The sequence below is a fragment of the Panthera tigris genome, chromosome F3 (genome assembly GCF_018350195.1).
Source record: "Panthera tigris isolate Pti1 chromosome F3, P.tigris_Pti1_mat1.1, whole genome shotgun sequence".
NCBI lineage: Eukaryota > Metazoa > Chordata > Mammalia > Carnivora > Felidae > Panthera > Panthera tigris.
The window spans coordinates 23,732,990-23,747,508 of NC_056678.1; the positions used below are offsets into that span (position 1 = coordinate 23,732,990).

The 14,519-nt window shown below is 40.3% G+C and overlaps 1 protein-coding gene and 1 long non-coding RNA gene across 6 annotated transcripts in view; one reads left to right on the plus strand and one right to left on the minus strand.

The window, feature by feature from the left end:
- LOC102969720 overlaps positions 1-8,817 on the minus strand; it is a 41,650-nt gene extending 32,833 nt beyond the window's left edge. The window contains exon 1 of one of the 2 annotated variants that reach the window (XR_006214241.1): positions 8,244-8,817. This is a non-coding gene — a long non-coding RNA (uncharacterized LOC102969720). The remainder of the gene's footprint in view (positions 1-8,243) is intronic. The other variant, XR_001511747.2, reaches the window with a different exon arrangement.
- A 131-nt stretch (positions 8,818-8,948) lies between these two features.
- Positions 8,949-14,519, plus strand: part of EDEM3 (ER degradation enhancing alpha-mannosidase like protein 3) — a 68,147-nt gene continuing 62,576 nt past the window's right edge. For 3 of the 4 annotated variants that reach the window (XM_042977044.1, XM_042977045.1, XM_042977046.1), the window contains exons 1-2: positions 8,949-9,265; positions 14,208-14,253. In XM_042977044.1, the coding sequence (XP_042832978.1) occupies positions 9,105-9,265; positions 14,208-14,253 (207 nt within the window). In that variant the 5' untranslated portion in view covers positions 8,949-9,104. The remainder of the gene's footprint in view (positions 9,266-14,207; positions 14,254-14,519) is intronic. The other variant, XM_042977048.1, reaches the window with a different exon arrangement.

Sequence of the window (14,519 nt, forward strand, 5' to 3'; positions counted from 1 at the left end):
TAGCCATAATAAAGAACATTAGAAATAGACTCCCATAGTGGCTCAGTTGGTTAAGCAACTTCAGCTCAGGATAATGTGGTTTGGGGGTTCGAGCCCTGCGTCAGGCTCTGTGCTGACAGCTCAGAGCCTGGAGCCTGCTTCAGATTCTGTGTCTCCCTCTCTCTCTCTGCCCCTCCCGTGCTCATGCTCTATCTCTCTCTCTCAAAAATAGAAAAACATTAAAAAAAATAACGAAGAAAAAGAAATAGGCTCTCACTGATAGAATTTATGATTTTCAAGATGTGTGGACTGGCTAACATATTTCAGAGGTACTCCCATGCTTTTATGAACACGTTGGTAAGAAGCTGGACCAGTAGGGACAGTGTGTGGGACGGAGGACTTCCAGTTGTCTGGTGCTTCCTGGAAGGGTGACAGAACCCTGGTTCTGGAATATTGTTCATCCTCCTGCAGTGAACCTTTCATGCAAGGTTATGATTACAGTTCCTAAACGGAAAGAGACCGGCATGTCATCAAACTCACAGAACAGGTGGTATGTGTTACCTGTTGATGCTTGCTAACTAATGTTTGTTTAATAAATGTCTGTACGTATGACAGAAATTGGACTGAGATTGGTTTAATAATAAAAACTGGTTATGAGGTTGTTGGAGAATAGTTCATTTTTATCCCAATTCCTATAAGTTGGCTGCAATCACTATCTACCAATAAATAAATAAATAAATAAATAAACCGGTAATTGTGCATGATTAAAATATTTAATCATGTTTTTAACCACTAATGTGACTCTACATTTGGATCTTCTACCCACTTCTGTTGGCCAACTGGAATGAAAACAAAAACAAAAACAAAAACAAAAAACAAGTGTTAGAGGAACTGACTTGCATAGAATGGTAAATGGCAGATCCAGGTCTAAGACTCAAATCATGTGATTTGAAGTTCAATGCTCAGGAGTGGGTACAAAGCAAATGTGTGTATGTGTGTGTGTGCACATAGATGCCCGTGCCAGATGAAGAGGAAGAGGAGGAAGGAAACCAAAGTGATGTGAGGTGACATTGAGGAAAACCAGAAAAAAAACATTAGGCAATACTGTAGGGTACTAAAATTAAGCACAAGCTGGCAAAGAAGGGCTGGGAAGGTTCTGAAGTTAGTATTTACTTAAGAACTAGTTCTATAAATAATAATAATTATAATGTCTATTAATCATTAGCAGTAGACTAACAATAGTACATTTCCTTGCACAATGCAGATGTGTTTGACTCATTGCCTGGTGCCATGAAAATGTGGTCTAGAGGGTAGGGATACCTAAAACCACATCTCTCCAAGTTTTAAGTACAATAATGTGTATTGGAGATTGTAGACTGATTTTCAAATACCACAAGGAAATTGATCTGCAAAGAAACTAAGAACTGTTTTTTCTACTTTTCTCCCATGGCAAAATTTCCCTCCCCTTGGCTTATCACTTAAACTACTAAAAGCTCCGCTTGTGAAAAGAAGAGAAACTAAAAACCAAGAAACAAAAGCACAACAAAAAAAAGTACAAAATCTTTCAATACATTTGGAGAAGAACCAAATAAAGCATTATTTTCATACAACTTTATGCTGGAGAAGAAAGCCAGGAAATAGTTAATTTTAAATATTTAAGAACTATTGGGGCCTGGGTGGCTCAGTGGGTTAAGCATCCAACTCTTGATTTCTGCTCAGATCACAATCTTCCAGTTTGTGAGTTCGAGCCCCTCATCAGGCTCTATGCTATTAGTCCTTGGGATTCTCTCTCTCACCCACTCCATTGCCTCTCTCTCCCTCTCAGGCGCATGCACATGTACTCTCTCTTTCAAAAATAAATACACTTTAAATATTTAAGAACTGTCAACATTTATCTCAATGGAAAGGCACACTTCTGAAGTTAACAAATGATGAGGTTTGACAAATTTGGATCACTCTGAGGATTACGGGATGGGAGGAAGAAAGCCTGAAAAGGCAGTATTAAGTATGTGTGAGAAATAAGCCCACTGACCCCATCAAAGGAGGGACACAGAGACTCAGAGCACAGTGAACCCCTTTAATCAACATTCTCGTAAGAGTGGGTGTCTGATGGACAGGCACACTGGGGGCAGTTACAGCAGGCAATTTATCTCCTAGCATGTGAGTCCCTCCCCTGATTCCTCATTGACTGAGTGCTACAGAGTTTACAGCCTGGCCTGGAGGTCGCCTATGCCCACGTAAGGCAAAAAGTAATCTGACTGGAACAAATATACATTCCTCCGTGACACAGAGACTTCAGTTCTTTGGCGCATGCTCATTGCAAAGCCCCCTCCCCCCAAAATAAGCCTGCGAAATGAAGGGGGGGGGGATGAAGAACCAGGAAGTGAAGTGTCTTAGGGTTTAGGACTCCACTGTGTGTGTGTGTTGGGGCTTGCACATATTCCCAATAAACCTATTGTTAAATAGACAGCACAGCTTTCATTTGGCATTTCTGAAAATGATTCATCTCACTTCTCACAGTGTGTATAAATTTTCTACATGTATATCTATATATGCAAATGGAGTTTCTAGAAGGTGACAATGTCAGATTTGGATAATGTGTAATATCAGCATCACTACAGAAATAGCTAACTTTTAATTCTTGAGTGTCAGAATACTAAGATTGCTCTACCTAATGTTTTTGACCCATTCAAATGGGCATCTTTCACTTTGATCCTCAATTTCATATATAGTTAAATTAGCATAAATCCAACTGAGTATCTTTTAAATCCTACGGAGGTTGGAGGGAAAATGCATTTTTGTAAAAACAAAGTAAAAAACAGAACGAAGTCACCCAAAAAACTGAAAAGATTTCTAAAGTCTATTCCACCTCTGTAACTTCAAATGGCTTACAGATGAGGCCACTTTTAATTTTAAGAGGGGAAGAAAAGTACATTGTGTTCGTATGTATGTTTACTCTAAAACATGGATAAGGCTCTATAGCTTGTACAAGGTCTCCATGGCAGAAAACACACATGAATTCGAAGGTCTCTCGAGGTGCATGTCTAGGAGGGCTCACATTTTTGGACGGGGAGGCTGCAGTAACAGTATGTGGTCAGCAAGCAAAGGAAGTGGACAGGATTCAGGGCTGAGTAGAATCATGATCCTACGGGCTAGGGAGCCACTGCACCTACCCCCTGACTCCTGCTCTCACCAATGGCAATTTTTCCTTTCCACTCCATAATGACCAGCTATTGTTTACTGAGCTCTTTCAAACTGTGCTAAGTATTTTACACACAGCATCTCACCTCTTGCACAACACCCCTAGGAGGAAAGTGTTACAACAAGTAAACCATTCACTCCTTTTAAGAATGCTGGAAGGCAGGTACTATTCTTATTCTCATAAAGAAGGAAACCAAGGCACAAAGGCATTCAGTAACTTGCTTAAGATAACGTGGCCAATAAGTAGCAGAGCTGACTCAGCCATTTTTCTTGGCCACCATGTCAAGTCAGCACCATTCAAATGTTGTGGAACGGTGCAGACTTAAACCTCTGTGGCCAGACTAAAATATAAAGTGGGAACCGTGTTGGTGATACAAGGGGATTTAAGAGAGAGGCCACCGACAAGATGCACTTGCTTGTGAAGAGCCACGTAACTTGGCTTTGTTGCTGATTGATATGTGGAAGTAAATGGAAAATGGCTACAAAATGAAACACCCAACCACAAGCGTGAGCTTAACATTAAACATGCTATAGGAATGGGGCACCTGGGTGGCTCAGTTGGTTAAGTGTCTGACTCTTGATTTTGGCTCGGGCCATGATCTCAGGATTCGTGGGATCGAGCCCACCTGGGGTCTGCACTGACAGTGCAGATTCTCTCCCTCTCTCTCTACTCCCCCCTCAAAATAAATAGACATTAAAAAAAAACATTATGTAGGAGCAAAATCTCTTGCCTAAGAGACCTGGTGCAGGTGTCATTGAGAGAAATAAGATAATTATCTGAAGCTGAAGTGATTTTTAAGATCTTGAATCATGATTGAGAGGTGATAAAAGCCCTGGGGACATCTTTAGCAGCAATGAATCATTCGCATTTCCCATTCTCTTTCTTGGAATCTGGGTAAGTCAGACAGCCAAGCCCGAAGTCAGCCCACAACATTCACTATCTTTTTCATTAAGTAGTCTTTCTAGGGCCTTAAAGTCCCTAGTTGTGAATGTAGAATAAGTCCCATCTTTATTTAAAGTTTGTAATATTGGGTCCTCCAGAAGTGTTCTGTAAATTCCACACGCTATCAAATAAGAGGAAAAGCAACTTGAAGAATGACAAAATCACTACTCCCAAATTCCACACTAGAGTTTTCAGAGTAACTAGATCTGTAGTACTAAAGAATTCAAGTCATTTAGGGGCAACTGCCGCTGTATGGTCAGTCTCACACAGCTGCTTACAGCCTCCTGGGACTATTTCCGAGCAGTGATATTGAAGTGGAGCCCCTCCCTTGTGTTTGTGAATCCATAGGATTCTAACCAGGATTCTCCTGCCCCTCCCTAAGTCCTGATCCATCCGGGAAGAAAGTAAAGAGAACACAGGTGAGCATACATATTTACATAAGCTACAAGGTTGTGCAAACAAACTCTTAACTGATAAAAGGGCATTTTATAAATGGCTCTTATTTCTAACCATTTGCTTTGGCAGCTTTATTTTTTTAATTCAAGCACAATTAACACAGTGTTATATTAGTTTCAGGTATACATTATAATGATTCGACAATTCCACACATTACTCGGCGCTCATCAAGATAAGTGTACTGTAATCCCTTTCACCTAGTTTATCCATCCTCCCAAACTGCCTGTGGCAACCACCAGGTTGTTCTCTATATTTAAGAGTCTAGTTTTTTGTTTGTCTCCTTTTTTCTCTGTTCGTTTGTTCTGTTTCTTAAAATCCACATGAATGAAATCATGTATTTGTCTCTGAGACAAATTTACTTCTTTCACTTAGCATTATACCCTCTAGATCAATCCATGTTGTTGCAACATCTTCTTTATCCATTCCTCTATGGATAGACATTTGGGCTTCCATATTTTGGCTCTTGTAAATAATGCTGCAATAAACATAGGTGTGCATGTATCTTGTTGAATTAGTGTTTTCATTTCCTTTGGGCAACTACCCAGTAATTGAATTACTGGATGATATGATGGTTCTATTTTTATTTTTTTGAGGAACCTCCATACTGTTTTCCACCATGACTGCACCGGCTGGTATTCCCACCAACAGCTCTTTTCTTTCCCCATTCTTGCCAATACTTGTTATTTATCCTTTAGAGTCTAGCTATTCTAACAGGTGTAAGGTGGTATCTAATTATGGTTTTGATTTGCATTTTCCTGATGATTAGTGATGTTGAACACCTCTTCATGTACTTGTTGGCCAACTGTACGACTTTTTCAGAAAAATGTCTATTCATCTCCTCTGCCCACTTTTAATTGGATTATGTGGTGTTGAACTATATAATCTTTTTATATATTTTGGTTATTAACCCCTTATTGGATACATCAGTTAAAAATATCTTCTCCCATTCTGTAGGTTGTCTTTTGTTGATGGTTTCCTTTGCTGTGCAAAAGCTTTTTATTTTGGTGTGTGATTTCTTACAATTTTTAATGGGCTTTACATATCTAAAGTCTCTTCCATATTGTTTCAAAGTCCTTATCCTTAGTCTCCTTAATGTCTTACACCAGTGTTTTTCCCTCTGTATAACACACCAAGGTTTCTCTTGTTTAAATCCTATATCCTTTTTATCATAAGTGTTTATCATAAAATAATGTGTATAGGTTTTAAAATAATGAATGTAAATTTTTCCTAGTGTCCATAACTGCCAATTAGCTAAGAATCTTGATTATTTCCATCATGAGGTTAAAATGGATTCTCTTTTGAAATGCACTTTGTGAACATATTTTTCTTTCACTTCCATGGGCTCCACCTTACATATGATAAATTGCAATACTGTGTAGGCCATATAAGCTTTTCTACTCACAGTTTTGCAGAGATTAGTGAAAAATGGAATCAGCAAATGGCTAGAAATTGAATTTCAGTAAGGGAGGAAAAAATGATTATTATTTAGCAAGTCAACAAAAAATATGTTCTGGGTTCTCATTAGACATTTTTAAAATGTAGTGTTAGCTTGAAAACAAATAAATGAGTCAAGAGGGGAAAACAGAAAATTCTAAACATTAAAAGCCAGAACTCCTTCCTGAGAACATTTTTGTTAATGATAGTTACTAGTCAATTTTTGACTTCTTATAAAGGCTTGGAACATTAGGAAGATAAAGAAAACTGAATTACTGCCAATAATCTACTACAAATAATTGACTTGACTACATTTCATACAACTGAAGGTCATTGACTATTTTTCTATTTTCTTCATTCCTAGTTTTCAAATACTGGATGGTTGGTATTGACCTTTAGCTTGTCATGTTCTCTATGCCAGAGCCAAGAACAATTCACAGGTATTATTTATTTAGCTAACTTCATCCTTAAAGCTGCCAAAGAGGATCCAGGATGGAACCCATATAGGGTTGCAAGTCCATAAAAGGAATAAAATTAATATTGTACAGAAATGACCTCATGTGTTCTCACAACCTTCATAAAAGTAGATAAAAAGACTATATTAGTCCCATTTTATAAAGAAACTGAAGGAAGATGGAAACAAGTATATTCAACACTTATTAAGTATCTATAACAGCAGAAGCACAGTGCTGAATTTTGGAACATAATTAAGGTGAAGTCCATATCCTTCAAGCAGTCATAATCTAGTAGGCATGGCTGACTGTGAAAAACACAATCATAAAGACATAAAATACAATGAAAGAATAGGGGAGAGAATGACCTCTCTCTCTCTCTCTCTTTTTTTAAGTTTATTTATTTATTTTGAGAGAGAGAGAAAGAGCATGAATGGGAGAAGGGCAGAGAGAGAGGGGGACAGAGGATCTGAAGCAGGCTCCGCACTGCTGCTCCTCAGCAGCGAGTCTGATGTGGGGCTCAATGTCACCAACCTATGAGATCATGACCTGAGCTTAAGTCAGACACTCAAGCACCTGAGCCACCCAGGCGCCCAGAGAGAATGACTTCCACTGGTTGTAAGGCTATGAAAGGGTTTTGTAGATATGAAATCTGAGCCAGCTCAATGGGAAGAGTGTCCTACAAAAATGGTGGGATAGCAGAGGATAACATGAGAATTCTTTAGTTATCACATAGAATCTGAGGGCAGGGCAGGGGTATAAGGGAGGTGACATGTCTGTCATCTACAGAGGGTCTGTAGATATCCTTAAATGCCAACTCCGGTAGCAGTGTTGTAAAAAGTAGGGTGGCAGGGAAGTAATTAGGAGACCATTGCAATGGTTCAGGAAGGAGGTAATGAGGTTTGAACTAAGAAGAAGTAGGAGTGCCAGCCAGTAGTGATAGCAGTAGAATCTATGTAATTTGGCAAGTGGGTGGGTGTGGACCATGAAGGAGGAGGAGGAGTTGAAGATGATTCTAAGGCATTAATTTGAAACAGTGAACATATTACATTTGAGCTACCTTGAGCCACAGAGAAGGGAATTTCCATCAGGAAGGTGGAAGTGTGGGTCTAGAGATCAGGACAGATATGGAAATCATAGGCATGTGATGGCTGAATACATATGAGTGGAAGAAATCACCAAAGGATAGTGTACAAAGAGAAAAAAAGACAAAAAGAAAACCTTAAAATGCAGGGAACACCAGCGTTTGAAGAAAGAGAGGAGTGAAGAGTCATTGGTGTCACACGAATGGCCGGTCTGAGAGCCAAGCATATGATGCAAAATGATCAAAATCAACAAAAGTTTCCAGAGATACAGCTGAACGCTGCTGAGGGGATCAGCAGGCGATTTCCTGTGGTCACAGAGATCATATCCGCACCTAAACTCTGCACCTACCTACTCAATTATCACACAAGAAATACAATGTGGTTTTTCAAGAGGAACCCACTCATTTTACCAATAGTTAATGTGGGACTCGGTGATCAAAATAAATTGCAAGTTCCAATTTCCTTCATTAAATTTTCTTTCAAGCTCACTACTCTCCTTACATTGAGGTTTTTAGAGAACTATTATTAATCAAGTACGTGCTCTCTTTAATCCCCGTGGATGTGGTTACATGCAAGGACTCCTGAGTCACAGAGGTTTGTTGGGTGTATAATCCAGCAGTGTAACGAGGACTTGTTACCTAACCTCTTCAGACTCGGTTTCCTCATTTGCAAAATGGGAATGGTGATACTTACTTGTGAGAGTTGAGAAGAGTGCATGAGAGAACGCAAGCAAAACTCAGCACGTGGCATCAAAGGTCAACTCACTTTTGCTGTTACTGTTTTGTACTTTCTCTCGGGGCAGAGGCTACCCCAACACTACTGCCGAAAGCGGGTAGCACAGAGCTGGGGACGTGTGAGCCTCATTCGGCCAGCCCTCCGGGAGGCGTCAAGCGCAGGAAGAGGGATAAACAGCTGACAGGTTCCCCAGGACTCGTAAGCCTACAGCCCCGGAGGTAGGACTGGCTGCAAGACGCCGCTGGAAGCGGGATCCTAGTCACCGCCTGTGACCCTCGGAAGACCACACATCCCAGGGTGCAGCGCGCCCACCCAGGGTGGAAATTTAGCCAGGCGGAGTCTGATTGCTAGCCCGCCGGGGAAAGCAGCGCACGCTGGGACTTGTAGTCTTCGAGTCGCAAGTTCGCGGGTCGGAGGAGGGCGGAAGCCAGAGGTCCCGCCTTTTGTCCACGTCTCACTTCTCCCGGCCAATGCCCTCTCCTGTCCCCGGAGCCAGCCTCTCTCCGATCTGGTCCCCATTGGTCCTGAGCCTCAATGCCCCGGGCCCTACCCGGAAGTAACGTTGGGGGAGGCGGTTTCCTAGACTACGACACCGGAAAGTTGGGGGAGGCGCTCCGGGCTGCTAAGGGCGGAGGGCGGTGGCAGCGCTGGCGCTGGGGACCGGCTCGGCGGTTTCGGGAAGCAGTTCGGCTACGGCTACCGCTTGCGTTGCTCCGCATCCCGCCCTCGGCACGGCTCGCAGCCCCCTTGCCACCAGCGTCCGGCAATGTGTCCCACCGGCCGGGCGTAGCCGCTGCGCGTGCGCGGAACCGCAGGGCCATGAGCGAAGCCGGCGGCGGCCGGGGCTGTGGGTCCTCGGTCCCCCAGCGAGCGCCATGGAGCCTGGTAGCGGCGACGGCCGCCTTCTGCCTGGTGTCGGCCACGTCTGTGTGGACGGCGGGGGCCGCGCCCATGAGTAGGGAAGAGAGACAGAAGCTTGGGTAAGGGTGCCTGGAAGCCTGGGGTGGGTTTCCTCAGGAGGTGGACCACAGGCGAGGTGCCTGTCATTGCGACCCGGGCGTGCAGTGGCCTCTCCTGTCGCGATTGGGACAGTTGCCCCGCGAGGACCCTGGCTGGGAGGACAGGGTCCGGGAAGGTGGGGATCGTCGCCCGCAGTGCGACCTCGGGGGACCATCGGGGTGTCGCCTGGGCCGTCGGTGACATGTGCAGCCTCCTTGAGGCCATCCGTGGTGTGTCAACGCAGCTGCCATGTCAATGTCCCGTGAAGGGGGCTACAGCTCGTGCCACTACGCGCCAGAGTCCTGTGGTTGTCTTTCGTCGGAGACGTGGTTAGATTCTCGCACAAGTGAGCTCCCAGCTGGGAAAATGTTGCTGATCTCACAGTAGTTAAGGAAATAGTCTTTACACCTGTTACGGAAAAGGGGGCGTACGTTGAAATTTGAACTTTACACATTTACCATTTCCTTGCAGTGTTTTGTTGCACTGCACTTTCTAATAGAACAGTATTTGATGGTATTACTTAGAAGCCTCAGTTAATTATACCTGTTCCCTTTGTTCAAAGTAGTCTTATCAGTCTTGAGAGTGTGATAAAATTATCAGTTATATTTACAGCATTTAATTGGGCGTCACTATTCCTAATATATGCTAGGTCCCACAAATTAATAAGAAAAAGCCAAGAACCAGTAAGAAGATGGGCAAAGGGTATGAAGAGTTAATTCACACAAGAGGAAATGCAAATGATCAATAAACATGAAAAGTTACTCAATCTCTTAAATGTGAGAGATGGCAGATTAAAGCAATGAGACAGCTCTTTTTTGCCATCAGATTAGTACAAAACACAGGTACTAACTAACTGAGGTGTGAGAAAAGACTTGGTGGGAGTGTAAATTTGCTGTAACTTATTGACAGTATCTCCTAAAATTTAAATTGTATCTACTCTTTGATTCATTAATCTGGTCTCAGGGAATCTATCCTACAGAAATAAAAGCACTCTTGATGTAGAGATAGGTATACACGGATGTGCATTTTTAAGGACTGGAACTGTTTCTTGGAGCATCTGTATTATGGAGTAATATTCAGATATTATGGAGGAGGTAGAAGGCCATCCAGGATATATTCCCAAGACAAAAATGCAAGTTGTAGAATAATATGTATAGTACCATCCTGTGTTCTTTTAAATGCAGAATAGAAATTGTCAAAGCTCAGAAAAACATGGAAAGATGATTACCCCTGGGATTAGGATGGAGGTGAGATGGAACCATCAGTTTTATTTTATATACGTACTTCCTTATTGTTTAAATCATTGCAAGAGTATTAGTTTCTTAGTAAGACAACGATTAAGAAATAAGAAAACAAAAGATGCTTGATGGAAAAAAAAAGTATCAGCTACCAAAACAAAAATATCAGGAAATTCTCTTTTAAAAAAAATTTTTTTTTCAAAGTTTATTTTTGAGAGAGAGAGAGAGAGAGAGAGAGAGAGACAGAGTGCGAGTGGGGGAGGGGCAGAGAGAGAGGGAGACACAGAATCTGAAGCAGGCTCCTGCCTCCATGCTGTCAGTACAGAGCCTGATATGGGCCCGGAACCCACAAACTGTGAAATCATGACCTGAGCCGAAGTTGGATGCCCAACCGCCTGAGCCACCCAGGCGCCCCAGTAAACCCTTAATAAGTATCTTACATTTTCTCTCTTTATGAATTTAATGTATCCTCGATAACTGTTTTAATGAATGCCCTGCTCTGTGCCAGGTTCTTTACAGCTCTGTAATCCTCCCTGTTTCTTAATGAGGTGAATGTGATTCCCGTGGTGCAGATGAGGAAATTGAGACTCAAGGTCAACTTGTTCAAAATCAGAGTTAGTAAATGGTGGAACCAGTATTCAGACCCAGATCTGTGTGACTTCAGAGACGTTCTCTCCACTGTGTTGCACTTCATAAGATTTGGAAAGAGAAGCTTAAGTCTAAGGATGGAACATATCTTATTTGATCGCCACTCCCTTTTCTCTTTTTTTGTTAAAAATTTTTATTTGAAGAAGAGTCATTAGTTAAGTCATTTGTTGACCAAAATTAATTTTTAACTGGAAGAATCCAACCAAAGTGGCTTGGAATTTCAGCTCCAATTTTGAGAGTAAGAATCTGGAGCTATAAACCGCAAATACATAATTGCTTGATTGCTTTCCCCTCTGGGAATTTTCGGGAACCTGAACTCTGATTCATTAGGTTTACCTGTATGATTTTTTTTTTAAAGCCCAAATAATGATTTATGATAAAAAGCATAAAATGCCCCACCCTTTTTCCTATCCTACCAAGCCAAACTGATGATACGGAGTGGAATTATCACTAATAGTAAAGAGTTGCTCAATTGCTTACAGTTTATGGAATTTTTACTTGGTCATATGTAGTCTTATCCTTCCTGGAATACATTGTTTTTTGTTTTTGTGATTTAAATATTACAGCAGTTGTTAATGTTCTCTTTTCATTAAAAATAAAAAGTGTAAATGCAGTTTCTATAGCACATTGGCAGGCAGTGTAATTTTAGATAAAGCTGACTTACAAAAATTATTTTAAAGCGAAGAAAAAGACAATGTTTGAACTATGGATCTGATTTCCAACATATTTTTATTCACTTGTTGAATAGATATAAAACCATCTTAGAGACATTTTCTTCTGTTGAGTATAGTTATCTACCATTCTGTATTTAAATATGACTTTGTAGACTTACGTGTTTAAGTAGGAGAGAGAGAGCACTGAACTGGATATTAAATATCTCCACTTTGAAGTATGTGTTGTGAAATCTGATGATCATGTACTGCATAAATGTAAGGGTTGGAAAATAACACGGTCTCATATGCAGTCGTGATTTATTCATAATCATGAAAATCAAGGGCTTACGAAGTTTGGGTTACCGAGTTACAGTTTATGTTATCTATAATGCGTGTGTCTGGGCAGTGCCATTGCCAGTTAAAGGAATTTGTACCTCTTGACAATAATCTTGTATTGATTCCATTTCGGTGAAAGGAAGAAGGATTTCCTTATTCCATTTGTTGATATCAGTGCTTGAAAAGAAAATCTTAACATTGTTTTTGGTTGTTTATTAGCTAATTTGAGAGATCTTTATCATTTGTAATATAATAAAGAAATGTATGGAAGAATTCTTTAAGATACTCCATAGTTTTCTGAGATAACTTGGTCCATATTCTGTCATACATATAAACACATACAGAATTAATGTTTTAGCAAAGTGATAAGATCTTGTTTTAAATGATTGTTTTAAAATGATTATTCATAAAAAGTTTGCCAGGCCTTATTCAGTTTATAAGTTTGAGTGTGCTTGATTTTGCTGGTCATTATAGCCAGGATCTGGAAATTAGTTCTTTTCTGTCTGCTAGCTTTATTATTACCAGTGTTTCATTATCCATGGTTACAGTTTTTAAAATGAGAATTTCAACATAACAGGAAGTAAAATAAAATTATACCCAGCCATTTTCTCTAACACTTTCTTCAGTTCTTGCTATTAGTGATTGGAACTTTGGGAATAATAGCATTAATGAAAGATTACCGAATTATTTTTCCTTTGCTAATTATTTAGATATTTGGCTTTGTCAAACCATAACATTAAATGTAGAACAAGGCCAGCTGGGTGGCTCAGTTGGTTAAGCGTCTGACTTTTGATTTCAGCTCGGGTCATGATTTCACAGTCCTGAGGGACCGTGAGATCGAGCCCTGAATCAGGCTCTATGCTAGGCTGGGCCTGTAGCCTGCTGAAGATTCTCTCTCCCACTCTTTTTGCCCCTCACTTGTTTGTGTGTGCGCTTTGTGTGCTTTCCTGCTCTCTCTCTCTCAAACAAACAAACAAACAAACGTAAAACATTTGTAGTTTTTTGTATAGTTGTCAAGACCCCAAACTTGAGAGTGTTTAATTGAAAGACTAGTTAGTTGGTCCAGACAGTACAGATTTTGACTTAGTAAATCTGATGTGGGTATCAGATATCTCCATTTTAAACAGTCATCTTGGGGATTTTAAGACACAGAGATAGCCAAAACACACAAATTTCTTTTTGAGGATTATTTTTCTCATTTTATTTATTTTTTTGATGTTTATTTTTTGAGAGAGACAGAACAAGCAGGGGAGGGGCAGAAGGAGACAGAGGATCAGAAGCAGGCTCTGTGCTATCCAGCTGTCAGTGCACAGCCCAATATGGGGCTCAAATTCACGAACCTTGAGACCATGACCTGAGCTGAAGTAGGATGCTTAACTGACTGAGCCACCCATGCGCCCCTGTTTTTCTCATTTTAGAGATGAATATTATTTATTTGACTTTTGACAGTTTTTTAAAGGAGCAGAGAGTACATCGTAAAATCATAAAATTGGTCTTTTGAAAGTGTGAACAAATATGTATTAATAAGTATGTATTAAAGTAAGCATTAGTGATTTTATTTAAAAGGGAAAGTAGAAGCTGTTAGAGTACTGTTATTTCATATCCTTACACACCCACCCCTCTCTTGCTAGAGTATATATACTCTATATAAGCAATAAATGGTAACAATTCTTCTTTTGGAGGTCTCCAGCAATATTCTTCCTTTTAAGACAGATGTGTTAAATAATTTTTTTAAGAGGTAATTGTTTTTCAGCATCAGACTTCCTTCTCTGTGCACGGCATCCATCATTTATCAGTTTTCTTAGGGAACATAAGGTAAATTTTACATAAATTGCTAGGAATAGTAAAAGTTTGGCCTAGCCCTGTGTGTTTCATGAAAGCTTGTCTATTCACACTGATGTATTTCTTGACTCTGTTTATGTCTTTTTCTAACTATTTTTTTCTTTTGTTTTTTAATTGGTGCACGTTTATGAAGGAGCTGTAGCTTTTTGAAAAACAGTAAATAGAATGTTCTTAACTTTTTTCTATTTCTGCTCTTTTAAAATTAGGAATCAAGTACTGGAAATGTTTGATCATGCTTATGGTAACTATATGGTAAGTAAAAGGCTTATCTTGACATAATTTATGTGAGCAGATGGTTGTATCAGCACAGTCACCTGGGAATTTTGAAACCTGAATTAATAGCACATTATTTTAAAGGAAGTTTTTAAGAAACAGTGCAAGCAGAGGCTAACAGAGTATTCCTGATAATTGGTTCTTAGAGGACCAGTTTATTAAATAGGTAAAAATTGAATTAGATTATGAAACTTTGTACTTAGGTTGTTTCCTTTGGTACTATCAACAGTGTTTATTGAGTGGTT